This window comes from Trachemys scripta, chromosome 9, assembly GCF_013100865.1.
Source record: "Trachemys scripta elegans isolate TJP31775 chromosome 9, CAS_Tse_1.0, whole genome shotgun sequence".
Classification (NCBI taxonomy): domain Eukaryota; kingdom Metazoa; phylum Chordata; order Testudines; family Emydidae; genus Trachemys; species Trachemys scripta.
In genome coordinates, this window is record NC_048306.1 from 80,570,462 (window position 1) to 80,583,055 (window position 12,594).

At 38.7% G+C, this 12,594-nt stretch overlaps 1 protein-coding gene across 1 annotated transcript in view; it reads left to right on the top strand.

Moving 5' to 3' along the window:
* LEKR1 (leucine, glutamate and lysine rich 1) overlaps window positions 1-12,594 on the top strand; it is a 121,264-nt gene that overhangs the window by 40,734 nt on the left and 67,936 nt on the right. Inside the window, exons 4-5 of the mRNA XM_034780529.1 lie at window positions 792-911; window positions 1,581-1,756. Coding sequence (XP_034636420.1) covers window positions 792-911; window positions 1,581-1,756 — 296 coding nt within the window. The remainder of the gene's footprint in view (window positions 1-791; window positions 912-1,580; window positions 1,757-12,594) is intronic.

Consider the following 12,594-nt stretch of genomic DNA (forward strand, 5'->3'; position numbering starts at 1 on the left):
AGGCTCCACTTGCTGATTTAACTTTCCTGCTAAGCCGACATAATAAAACCACCTCAACGAGTGGCATAAAGGTTTTTGCGACAAAGTTAGAGCAACGCAGTGTCTGTGTAGACACTCTGCTTGCTTATGTCTCCCTAAGTGGCCTCCAGGAGGTGTCTCATAATGCCCATCATGACCGCTCTAGTAAGCAGTTTCTACTCTGCTGCACTGCAGCCAGGTACACAGCATGCACCCCTGTCCCTTTAAAGGCCTGGGAATTTTTGAAATTTCACTTCCTGTTTGCTCAGCCTGCACAGCTCACATTGCATCTTCACAGCTGACCGTGCTGGCTTTCTGCAGCAAATGGGCTCCAGCGTGGCGTACACTGGAGTTGTTGAATGTGTTGGGTTTATGGGGAGAGGAGGATGTGCAGTCGCAGCTCCGATCCAGCTGTAGAAACTTTTGACACGTACGAGCAGATTTCTCATTCCTGCCATGAGCAGGAGCACAAAAGCGACACACAGCTGTGCCATGCTAAGATAAAGGAGTTGAGGCAAGAGATGCCAACCGTTGCTCTGGTGTGGCACCAAAAACATGCTGCTTCTACAATGCCTTAAAAGTCAGTAGACTCTGGTGAACAGTAAGAGGAAGTACGTTCAGCAGCTGGAGATGTTCCACTTAAGCGTACCATGTCTCTAGTCCTAAAGAGTAAAATTTCTAGCATTAAAAAATTGACACTCAAAACTACTGCAAGAAGTAGAATCTGTGGATTTTTAGTTGTGCAAATAACTTTTTTATTTACATATATGTAGAATAAATAACCTAACTGTGCAGTTGAAAGACCAACAAAATGAACTACAAAATCTGAATGAGGCCTTGAGATGCTTCCAAGAAGAGAAGGAAGTTGCATATAAAAAGTTACAACTGTTCAGGTAAGAATTCCTAAAGGGCAATATGGTAGATCTTTCTCCTGTGAAAAAATGTATAGTACAATCAGTTAACAGGACTTGCTTGGTAGAATTATAGAATGACAAGAAAAAGATGGCAAATGAAAAAAAGTTTGGAAACATTTCAATGTTTGTTTTTCAGAACATAGTAAAATGATATTGTGTTAATAAATACAATTTGGTCATTTTCCAGTTATATTGTTGGCAATTTTGTCATTAATCTCAATAATAAATTATCAACAGAGTTAAAGTTCTTGTGATATAGTAGCACGTGGAATGCAGCTGCAATACTGTATTTCTTATCCCTGGTTGCAAAGGAGGACTTTTAGCTGGTGCACAAATATATATCAACTGAAAACTTTTTCTTTATATTCTAAAGCCATGAAAAAGAATCACTGAACATCCATTTGTCCAATCAAAATTTGTCTTCCCTTTTACATAAATAAGGGAGGGAGAAATATTTTGATGTGTTGTGAAGACCATGTTAAATGTTTAAACATATTGAATATATTGAATAATTGTAACAAAATACGATGGAAGGAAAAGTTATTAGCAGTTTTTCTTGGTAAAGCCACAATTTGAAAATATCTTAGACATTTTTATTTGCTTTTTAAAGAAAATATTGTTCTTGTAAATATTTTTCTGTTTTTGCAGAAAAAGATTGGAGAACCATCGGTTAACTCTAAGCAAGACTCTTTCATTAATTCCCTTTATTAGAAGAGAGCTAGTCAGTATTAAAGAAATTGCATCTAATAAGATAGACAACTGGACTGTACTGAGAGAAGAGATTGTTCTACAAATAAAAACTATAAGCAAAGACGCATCGACAGGTAAATCATCAACTTGCAATAATATTTGAGTAGTATGTGGTTCGATAGTACTCATCACCATGTATTCTTTGACAGGTTTCCATGTCCTGTTTATGGCTTACGTCCTGCCCTCCGTTTTTGGTCATGTACACGTTTGGCACCATCCGCCATTTTGATTTTTTTTATTCTTCTTTTACTTTTGGATGGGAAAGGTTGTGTGCTTGTGTTTTGACATGCTTAGCTGGGTTTTGTGAGAATTTTAAAGAAAGGAGTTTTAAAAAAAAAATAAAGATTGGTTGGTTTATTAAGGAGAGAGGGTTTTAAAAAAAGTTTGAAAGAGTAAAGAAGTTATGAAAGAAAACAAAGAGGGAAAAATAAGCACATGGCAAAGAAGAAAGGGCTTTAGAGAAAAAATAAAGCAACAAGAGTCTGCGTCACTGAACACGTGCAGAGTGAAGCATCCTACCGCAGGGCTGCCGGTAGTGAAATGATAGCTGTTCTGGGTGGCGAGCTTTAGGAGGAAACTATGCTGGAGCAATCAGAAGCTGTTCTACAGCTACATCATAGAATGCTTTCTTTTGAACCAATGCTAACATACCAATATTTTAAAATAAGAGCCACCACCTCCTTCCAGAAATGCGCTATTGCAGAGCGGATTATTTGAAAAACTCTAGCCAAAGAGTATCTGACCGTGTGTATAAAACCGTGTATTTTTGTGAGCAGTGGATTTAAAATTGGGAACCTAGACACTGTGGCCATGTCCTTTTACAAGCCACCAAGAAGCCCAAATTGTTTTTGGGTCCCTGATTGTGTTCAGAAGAGATGACCCATTTACACTTATTTTGCGAAAGAGACAGTGCCAGCGTCGAACCCCACGTTTCAGCCTGAAATTGAACCGAAGAAACAGGAAAACTTTATGGGGTCATCGCCAGTTGTAAAAGAGGAAAAGAATAGCATGAAAAAAAAAAAAAAAAATTAAAACCACAGCTCACAAAAATACATTGTTTTATACAGTGGAAAAAAAAAATACATGAATACTTTTGAGCTGTATACTACTTATTTGGTAAGATTGTAATTTTTGGATTATGAGTATAAAACTGTAAACTAAAATTACAGAAGATAGGGAACTGGGATTGCTCATGGGATATGTGATGTGATAGATTTTCAGTTGTGGATCTTAATTTGGCCTAGGACAGAAGTGCCTGAAATATATGTTGGGTCTTTGTGGCCTATGTGAAAGGAGTTGAGCTAAGTCCGGTTACTAATGGGACAGATATCTGCGTCACCGCTATTGCCACACTCCCCACTATTGGAGCTGGCACTCTTGTCCATAATTTAGCAAGGCCAGGGTTGAATGGAAGCTGAATTTACCCGCAAACCCCTAAAGGTAATAAACCAAGAATTTTGAGTGTTACTAGCAAAATTTGACCTGCTTTTTACAGAACAGGGTAGTGGTGTATGCGCAGGAGTCTGGGGCCAGTTTGCATTACTTGTACTTTCTGTAAGGTCCTCAAACAAGCCCTAAATTCACTTGTATGTTTAAATAAAAATAGAATTTTAGAACTCAAAAACTGCTATATGAATATAAAGCATGTAAACAGCGTAGTAAGGCTGATAATAGCAAGTATAAGAAGTATTTCGTAGTTAGTTTTGAAAATGTCAAATATGTTATAGGAAACTATATTTAAAACGTACTGTCCTCATTTCATATAGCATTTTCAATTAATCTAAAACTTGAGTAGGGAATAAACAGATATGTTGTAACATACATTTTTGTAATTCACAAAAAGCAATTTATACCTCCTGGGTCTGACATGCTACAGTTTTCTAGCTGTATTTACCATAATTTGTTCTACAGATTTTGGTCTTCAAAGCATGGACTTCAATGTAATTAATAAAGTAGCTGTCCTGCTAAATGTACAGATATTGCTGAATGTGGCTTTCTGGGCCTGCCTTTTTGAGTAGTCGGTAAAGAAATGTTTGTAATCTTTCACCACAGGGCAGAAGTACAAAATTAGGCACACTTTTAACCTTTCCTTCTTGAACACACACACACACACACACTATGAAATTATTTTTGATTTTTGGAGTGTGAATTGTTGTCTGAGTAACTAGATACCGTAGATTCAAGATTTTAAAAAATAACTACAGTGCACCTCATTGTCAACATGTGCATGTACTTTCATTTGAGCTGTGCTTTGCTATACACATTTTGTAATTCATAACCTATTTTGAATGCTCTCTGATTTCAATCTTTCAGCTCTCACTTTGAAAAATTAAGTTACATAATTCAACAGGCAACTGAGATAAATGAGTACTTAACAAAAGAAACTACTTTTGATGCCAATGCTTTTTAAACATGAAACTTTATTTACCAATTCCAAAAATAAAATACAAGTTAACAATTAAGATAGAGAAGTACTACTGGCATCAAAGTAAACAATAAACCAAATACATGTAAGGGTATAGCGCTCATATTTTGTTGAGTGGTAGGACCTTAGTAACCACAGTAGAATAAGTAAGAATGATACTAGGGAAAACATATCTACTCATAAGGCAAGATACCCCTTGTTTTTTAATATCCTGCAGAATTCTACTTATTTGATTAGCTACAGGCATCTTCCTCATCCTTCATTCAACCAAACAGAAGTTAAATTGGTCAAAATGAAAATGTGGAATATTTTCTTGTACCTTTTCCTTTCATAGTATGTCTAATCATAAAATTGTCTTAAAGCCATTATGCAATACTACTTAAAATAAAACTATTTTGTTCTGTGCACCAGTCTGACAGTTCACACGGGGGCAGTGAAAATTTTCTGTGATCATTTTTAATGAGTCGACTTTTCTGAGCCTGCTGTCACAGACAAAGTTACTTTGCAGCAAGATAGTAGCTACCAGCAGGAAGTTTAAGATTTTAATTAAAATCTTCATTTTCAAATACAATTCACTGTTTATTATAAGGAATGCTTCTTGCAATTTACAAACAGTGCACAAAGCAAGATGGGGGCAATCTGGCTTCCTTTTAAATTATGAAGCCCATTATAACATCACTTCACACAGCATGTAAAATGCTTGGCATTTAAGAAAAGGCTTTTCAAGATGGAACAGAGAATTGCTAAAAGATATTCTAATAGCATATTTAATTGTGAAATGTTTGGTTATAGGATCAGCTCTTCAGTCATTAAGGGCAGATTGAAGCACAGGCAATATGTGTGCTTTAGCCTAAGATCCTAATATTTGAAGATATTTTAATTTGCCATATCTCTGTCTTCCTATGGTGTCATACTCATTCAAGATGGTTAGTGTTAGAGAATCTGAGAATCCTAGAAGTGCAGGATTGGAAAGGACCTTGAAGTCATCTCATCTATCGCCCCTCGGGTAGTCTATTTTTTTATCATGGTCCAAATTTCTTTGTCAGGATGTACTCAAGGTCCAAACTCCAGTGAAACATTTTTCACACCGTAATAACAATAATGATGATAATAAGTACATAAAAAGATTTTGCAGTCTATTCGAAAGCGCCTGTGGTCCGCCTATTGACTACTCCTGTATCCCCTCCCCCCACAATACAGAGGCAGAACTAAGTTTACCTTTGGCACTGTACTGGGAAGCAAGAAGTAATTGTGAGATCCTATTCTTATTTATATTACATACAAATATAATAAATATTAAAAGAATGTTAGGGTTGCAAAGTCAAACACTCAAAAGTTAAGAAATGCCAGATTAAGGTTGTCCATTACTTCAGTTGCAATTGTGAGCGCTCAATACTTCTGTGAATAAGACTCTGTCTCAAGTTGGGCAACCAGAAAATGAGGAACACGCAGTTAGTGGCTACCTGTGAAAATTTTGGTTTGAGTGATTTAACTAGCATCGCATAGGAACTCTGTAGCAGAAGCAGGAATAGAATCCAATTCTCCAGGATAGCATTCAACTGCCTTAACCACAAGACCATCCTTTTTCTTCCTACACTTCTCTACCTCAATCACTATACACCTTCCAGCTTCTGCAACAAATGAGGCAGAGGATCTACAGACAAAAGCCTCACTCATGACACACCCTTGAACACTGTTCTAATGTGCACTGAATGGGCCTAATTAAGGTTCCATGAGGCAGTATTCATTCTGGCATTTTCTACTTTTTGAGTGTCTGACTTTGCAACCTTAACATTCTTTTAAAATGGGGGTGGGGGGGTTGTATGTAATTTCTTACATTTTGAAAAAGTAAACCGAAAAGACACAAATTCCATCATATGGAATCATGATGGCCCCCACATGGATCAGCAGCAGAGCCGGGACATTTAGAACCATTGCACAGACCTCTACCACTGTATCCAGTGGAGCAACTGTAGCAATATTAGCCTTTTATCCCCTATGTGGGCCAGCCTCTAATGGGGGACGAGACATACATTTTACCAGTAGATTTTACTGTTATTTGCTAGACACCAGAAGGATATTTGAACTCAGGAATCCTGAATTCACTTCCAGGTTCTGGAAGGGAGCATGTACATAGACCTTTCTGCCTCTAACACTAGAATGCAGCCCTCACTCCCCCAACCTGTTGTCTTCTGTCTGTTCTCCCTGTTTCTATCCCCCTCTGCTCCTGTCCTTACTAATTTGTCCCTTTCCCCCTCTATCCCCGTGTTTGTCCCTCTCACATTTCCTTTCCTACATCTTACCCCTTATCATTAGCTAGAAGGGATCACTGACAGCACAGGAGAAAAAGCCTCTCTGCTTTTGGTGTCCAGCACTACATTTTCCCCAGCAGCATGAAGGATCAGTTGCAAGAAAGTCCTGCTGGGCCCCAGGCTGAGCATACTTATTGCTAGGGTGACCAGATGTCCCAATTTTATAGGGACAGTCCCGATTTTGGGGGCTTTTTCTTATATAGGCTCCTATTACCACCACCCCCCACACACACCCCCCCCCCATGTTCTGATTTTTTACACTTGCTATCTGGTCATCCTGCTTATTGTTGGTGGTACAGAGCTCTGTGAGGGTGGAGTATACTAGGCACAGAAGAAATGTTCAGATAGTTTTGCTGCTAGACTCTAAGAAATCTCTAGTTAGTGCATGTAAACAGTGATTTTTTTCAGTGGCTTATAACTTGGACAAATTTCAGTGGATTTTCACTGGAACGGCAAAAGGCACCTTTCTGACCAGAATTCCCCTTTCCAAATTTCAAGTCCACTTTTCCCAAGAAATGCACACAGGATGCAAATCAGAGACTTCTCACCATGCTCCAGGCACATGCTTTTGCAATAAGCTGAAGAAGAGGTCTGTGACACCACCTCCAGAAGATTGTCTGCCTAAGAGTTACAAGGAGAGCCAGAAACTTCCTCCTTCAGGAAATGTTCAACAATGTCCAAACACTGATCTCTGCAGTGTCATCTATCTGAACAGGATGTCCTCTATCTGGGTTTACCTGCATTTCCTAGGTCTACTAGTCTCTTGCATTAGATCATTCTCTGGACAAAACTGCATGTGAGAACTTCGAGATTTCTTCCGGGTCTTACCATAGTAAATGCATGGAAAAGTAAATAACTATTTGAGTAGTGCATTCCCTTCACAACTTAGATCCTTGTGTTTTTTCCCCAGTTTTGACTACCTGGAAATCACAACACATAGAGCACATGATCAAGCACAGAGAGGCTACAAAGCGCTGATTTTGCCAGAACCTGAGAACTAGTCTAGGATCCTTAAGAGCATGTCCTGTTATAATAAAAAAATACTGCAAATATAACATATATAAACCAACAGGTTGTGACTAAATTCTCATGTCTAAAGACAGAAGCAATATCAAGTCTTTCCTATGAAGAACATCATTTTAGAGTCCTTTAAGGGTCTTTCCAGATAAGCAGAGTAGTTCCTGAACCAGGAAGCTTTCCAGTTCAAATAAGGAAGCTAGGCTACCATCAAGTGACTTATTTGTTTTCAGCGGTGCAAAACCAAGGTGTTTGTTCATAAAGGAAGCAGACCAGAGTTCAGTGGAAATAGACTCACTAGTTTCCAAATGGCCAAATCTGGAGGTTTTTTTCCTCTGCAACCACTAGGAAGAGTATTTCAAAAGATCAAAAAGGAGAAGGCAGCAGTAATACTGGCCACCTTGAATTAGGCTGTGGTTCTTGACCTAGTAGAACTTTTCCAGAGACCACTGTCTTCTCAGCAAACAGACTCTCCTCTCCCAGAAATGAAAAAGGTTTTACCATTGATGTACTCACCATAGTTTCAGGGTAGCAGCCGTGTTAGTCTGTATCCTCAAAAAGAACAGGAGTACTTGTGACCCTCTCCTGTTGACTCTCCTATCTCTGAGGTGTTAGAATACTTACTTACTGTGATGAAAGCAGGATTTTCTTTGAGTTCCATTAAAGCACACCTAGTTGCCATCACAGCATTCCATTCTCTGGTACAAGGCTTCTCAGTATTCACTCACCCTGCAACACTGAGATTTATAAAGGGTCTGTCAAACCTCTTCCTGAATGTTAGACACCCTACTCCTATCTGGGACTTGAATTTGTCTGTCAGTGCTTTGATGAAGCCACTCTTTGAACTGTTGTTAACCTCCTCACTTCTCAACCTCTCCATGAAAATGACATTGATAGTGGCTGTTATCTGTGCCTGAAGGAAAGTAGAACTGGGAGCTTTAAGGGTTGACCTTCCAATACCGACTTTTTCAAAGATAGTTTCTCTTTAACCACATCAATGTTTTTACCCAAGATTACTTTGAATTTTCATATCAATCAGTTTATCTCCTGCTCTTCTTGCCCAAGCCTCATGAACCAGAAACCCACTTAGAGCCTGTTATACAGCTGTTAATGTATCCTACCTCCCTAAGGTCATTGCCCATTCTACAAGATTGTACCCCACATCTCTGGCCTTGCTAAAGGCTGCGTCTGTTATGGAAACACGAAGGGCTACTACATGGTCTTTGAGTCACACTTCCTTGAGACACTGTGCCTTGGTTGATGCTTCCTGGGCAGATGTTGCCTTTGGCTCTAGTTCTATGGACAGCCTGACCGATTTCTGAAGCCCCCACCTCCTTCAGGGGATATTGCTAGGGAGTCATCTCAAGTGGAGCACACACAGGGACATTACTCAAAAAAAAAAAAAAAAGTTACTTGTATAGTAATTGGATTTCTTTGAGATGTGTGCCTCTATGCGTGCTCTGCTACCTGCCTGTCTCCTCTCTGCTTCAGAGTCTCATCTTCTTGGGACCTTGTAATAGAGAAGGAACTGAGGGTGGTTCGCCTTCAGAGCCCTATATGTCCTTGGTATGAGGCATGAGGATGTGTAGGGCACATGTGCAAGATGAACAGGCACTGCTGGCACTTATAGAGACATGCATTTTGAGGAAGTCCAGTTACTGTACAAGGTAAATAATGTCTCCTTACCTGAATCTAATAGCTTGTCCATTGGATCCTAACTAAGATGGGATATTTTTCTGAAATAATAGGTATTCTTCATGTATCCCATAAGTCTTTTCCCCATTCAGCCAACACAGAAATGCAGACTGAATTCTCACGCTCATGTTGGGACAAAGAGATTAATTCCCAGGAAGTCAGGCATTCCAACTCTCTTGGTTTTTCTATGGTATAGCATAGACTTGTGCCTAAGACCTCCAACTATCACATTACATATTTTCAGCATTAAACAGCATTATAAATGTAAAGTTATCTAGGTCTCTTATAGATCACCAGAAGATATCTACCCTTTTTTTAGCGTGGTATGCCTATCCAAACCAAGTTAGACCTACCTTTCCTAGTTGGGGCATAACTACATGCTATCAGTTCTCACAGTCCATGTGTTTGAAATAATGACATCTACTTCCCTGTATTTCTTTTCTATCAGCACATGTACAATTACATGGCAAAGAGGTCTCTGATATCTCTGCTCTAAAAGGACCATGATCTTTACTTCATCTTACAAGAGGGAAAGGACACGCTCCTTGCTTTGGAGTCATTCATAACCGAGGCTGATCCTATCTATCTAATATATTTATGTAGCTCCCATTATTATAGTATCTGAGGATCTTACTATCTTCACAACTTCCCTGTTTAGTAGGGAAGTGCAATTAACCCTATTTTAAAGATGAGTAACTGAGGCAACAAGATACTATGGGCCATATTTTAAAGGTATTTAAGTACCTGAAGATGGAGCTAGGCATCTAGTAGAATTTTCAAAAGTGCCTCAACACCTAACTTGCATTGATTTCAATGGTAGTTAGGCATTTAGGTGCTTCTGAAAATTCCACTGGGCACCTATCTGGATCTTTATCTGCTTAAACACCTTTACAAATCTGGTCCTAAGTGACTTGCCCAAGGATACCCAGGAAGCCTGTGGCAGAGGACAGAATTGAATCTAGGTCTCTCAAGACCCAGGCTAGCACCCCTACCACATAATTCATCTTTCCAACTTCATAGGAAATCATTTTTCCATCATTGTGTCCAAATCCTGAATACCCAAAAGAAAAAAATGTGGCACATGTTGGATGTGAGAACAGCATTAAAAAAAAAAAATCTTGATGGGATTGACCTGTTCAGAAAAACATCATCCTGGTTAATTCCCTTTAACCCAAGATGGTTCTGCCTGATTGCATCCAAATGCTTCATACCAAGGCACATCAACCACTGCTTCATTGAAGCATATTCAGCTGCAGGTAAACTCATCCTGTACTGGGTCAGTTTTCTGAATCAAAAGGGTGACTTCTACCACTGAGAAAATCTTCCAGTTTACCACTGGATCATCCTTCAACACTGTAGGCCTGACCTTCAATTTTCCACGGAACCATCCTTTGGCAGGAAGATGCACTTCAGGCTGTTCCAAAATTACTGTTTTCATGGAAGAAGAAATTTTATCCTGTGACTTATTACCTGTCCTATTGATCCTTATTGCTCACTATGTTCATACCTAGCTCTGAGTGGGCAAGCTCAGGATCCGGAATGAAAATTTGGTTTCTTGAACATTACATTTCTGGGATGGACTTCTTCCTCAGTCGATGCAACCTGGATTTCTCTGGGTGATTCTAAAATAATCACTACTAGGCATGAAGCAGATAGTTACTAGAAGTTAAGTAAGTGGTTGCTTTAGGTATTTTTCATTAATGTAAATGTAACTGTTTCAATAAGCTGTGGAAGTATTCTTGTGGTGGAAGGGGTGTGGCCAAGCCCTGTTGCTGATAAATAAATTTGAACTACCTTTGAAATTTTGCTTAGAAAGAGGCATAACCCAAACAGTCACAGAAACAATGATCAGGTACAATTTTTCTCATTGGGTTAATTATTGAGTTTTCAAAGGTATCCGAATGACTTCTTAGTCACTTTAAAATGTACATGTGGCTTTGTTAGATTGTTTAACTTTGGAAAAAAGGAAATTATCTACCCACAGTTCTTGTTCTCGGAAGGTAATAATTATTATAATAGATTACCACTCACCCACTTTCTCTGCTGAATTAGGATAGTTTTTAATGTTTTGCACTATAATAGGAACTAGTAGTTGAGGCAGTTATGCTTGTTATGCTGTTATGCCTCAGAAGTGAGTGTAGGCATGCATCATGCACTGAGGTGTATATTAACTCAGAACACTGAGCTCGGAATGTTCTGACCCCAGTTACATGCAGGGAGCAGGCACCAAGGAGTGAGTACTGTAACCATCTGAAGACAAGTATTACAAGCACGTTGCTTTCTTTTACTATTCACTTTTGCTAGAATAATAGATTTAATGTTTGTGTTGCCTTTTGAACCATGAACCAATCTTTTAACAAGATGAAGACTAAGTGTAGTGCATGGCACTAAGGGTTCCACTCTTCTTGCATATTTCCTGCCTTATTTCACAATCCGTTGTTTGTGACATTACAGTTGATTGATTGCTATTGAAATTATTATGATGTCACAAACCGAGGACATTAATAACTCTAGAAACAGGCACTGTATTTTCTCCCCTTTGTTATTCCTTTGAAAATAAAGAGAATATGTAGTCATATGTCTGAATAATTTATGGTATTTAAAAGTATTCACAATGTGCCAGCTGTTCTTTTCTGAAGTACTGTTTTATTAATTTGTAATATTCTTAAATATGTATGCTTCCTCTCTTGAAACAAGAGGATGCCTCAGTAATGTTTCAGGTGCCCAGCTATAACATCTCAGCTTTGTTTTATTGTCCTGTAGCATGATGTAAGAATTACTCATGAGACACTGTCTTTCCATTCAACTATTATTCCGGTAGAAGTGACCTAGAAGACACTTATACATTTACAGAAGTATCCTACCTGTTTGCTTGTTAGTAATTTTCATTCCAAGAGCCTTTGCATTAATTAAATTCCAAGAAAATAATATCTAGAATGATTTATTTTTAAGGTTAATGATATGGCCTGTTGAAGGTCCCCTCTATAGGTGTTGTGTCCTGCACTGCACACCACGTATCCTTTCAAAGTAGTGAACTACTATACTTGTGCGTACACATCCCTGAAATCCAGCATTTTGGCTCAAAATCCCTTGCCCGTAATCATTCATCAGTTCCCAGTCTGCTATGTTTTTGTTATTTTTGCAAGTTTGCCTTGTCATGTAGCCTTAACTCTCTCTGGGATCAGTGTTAGGATTTAGTAAATTATTATTTTTAGTTTAGTTTAAAAGTATACAGTGTTTGGATCACTTATAGTGCTACTTTTTTGTTGTAGCTTTCAAGAATAGTCTTTGGAGAACTTGTCTTCTATGTCTGTGACAATGCGGTTCTGGCGGAACCCAACTGAGAGTGCCAACTCAGGACAAATTGCTCAAATAGGGCAGTTACAGCCCAAGGCTGGGGTTTTTTCCACCTCTAAGGCAAACCAAACCAGCCAGACTAAGAGGACTTCGGTCTCACCCCACT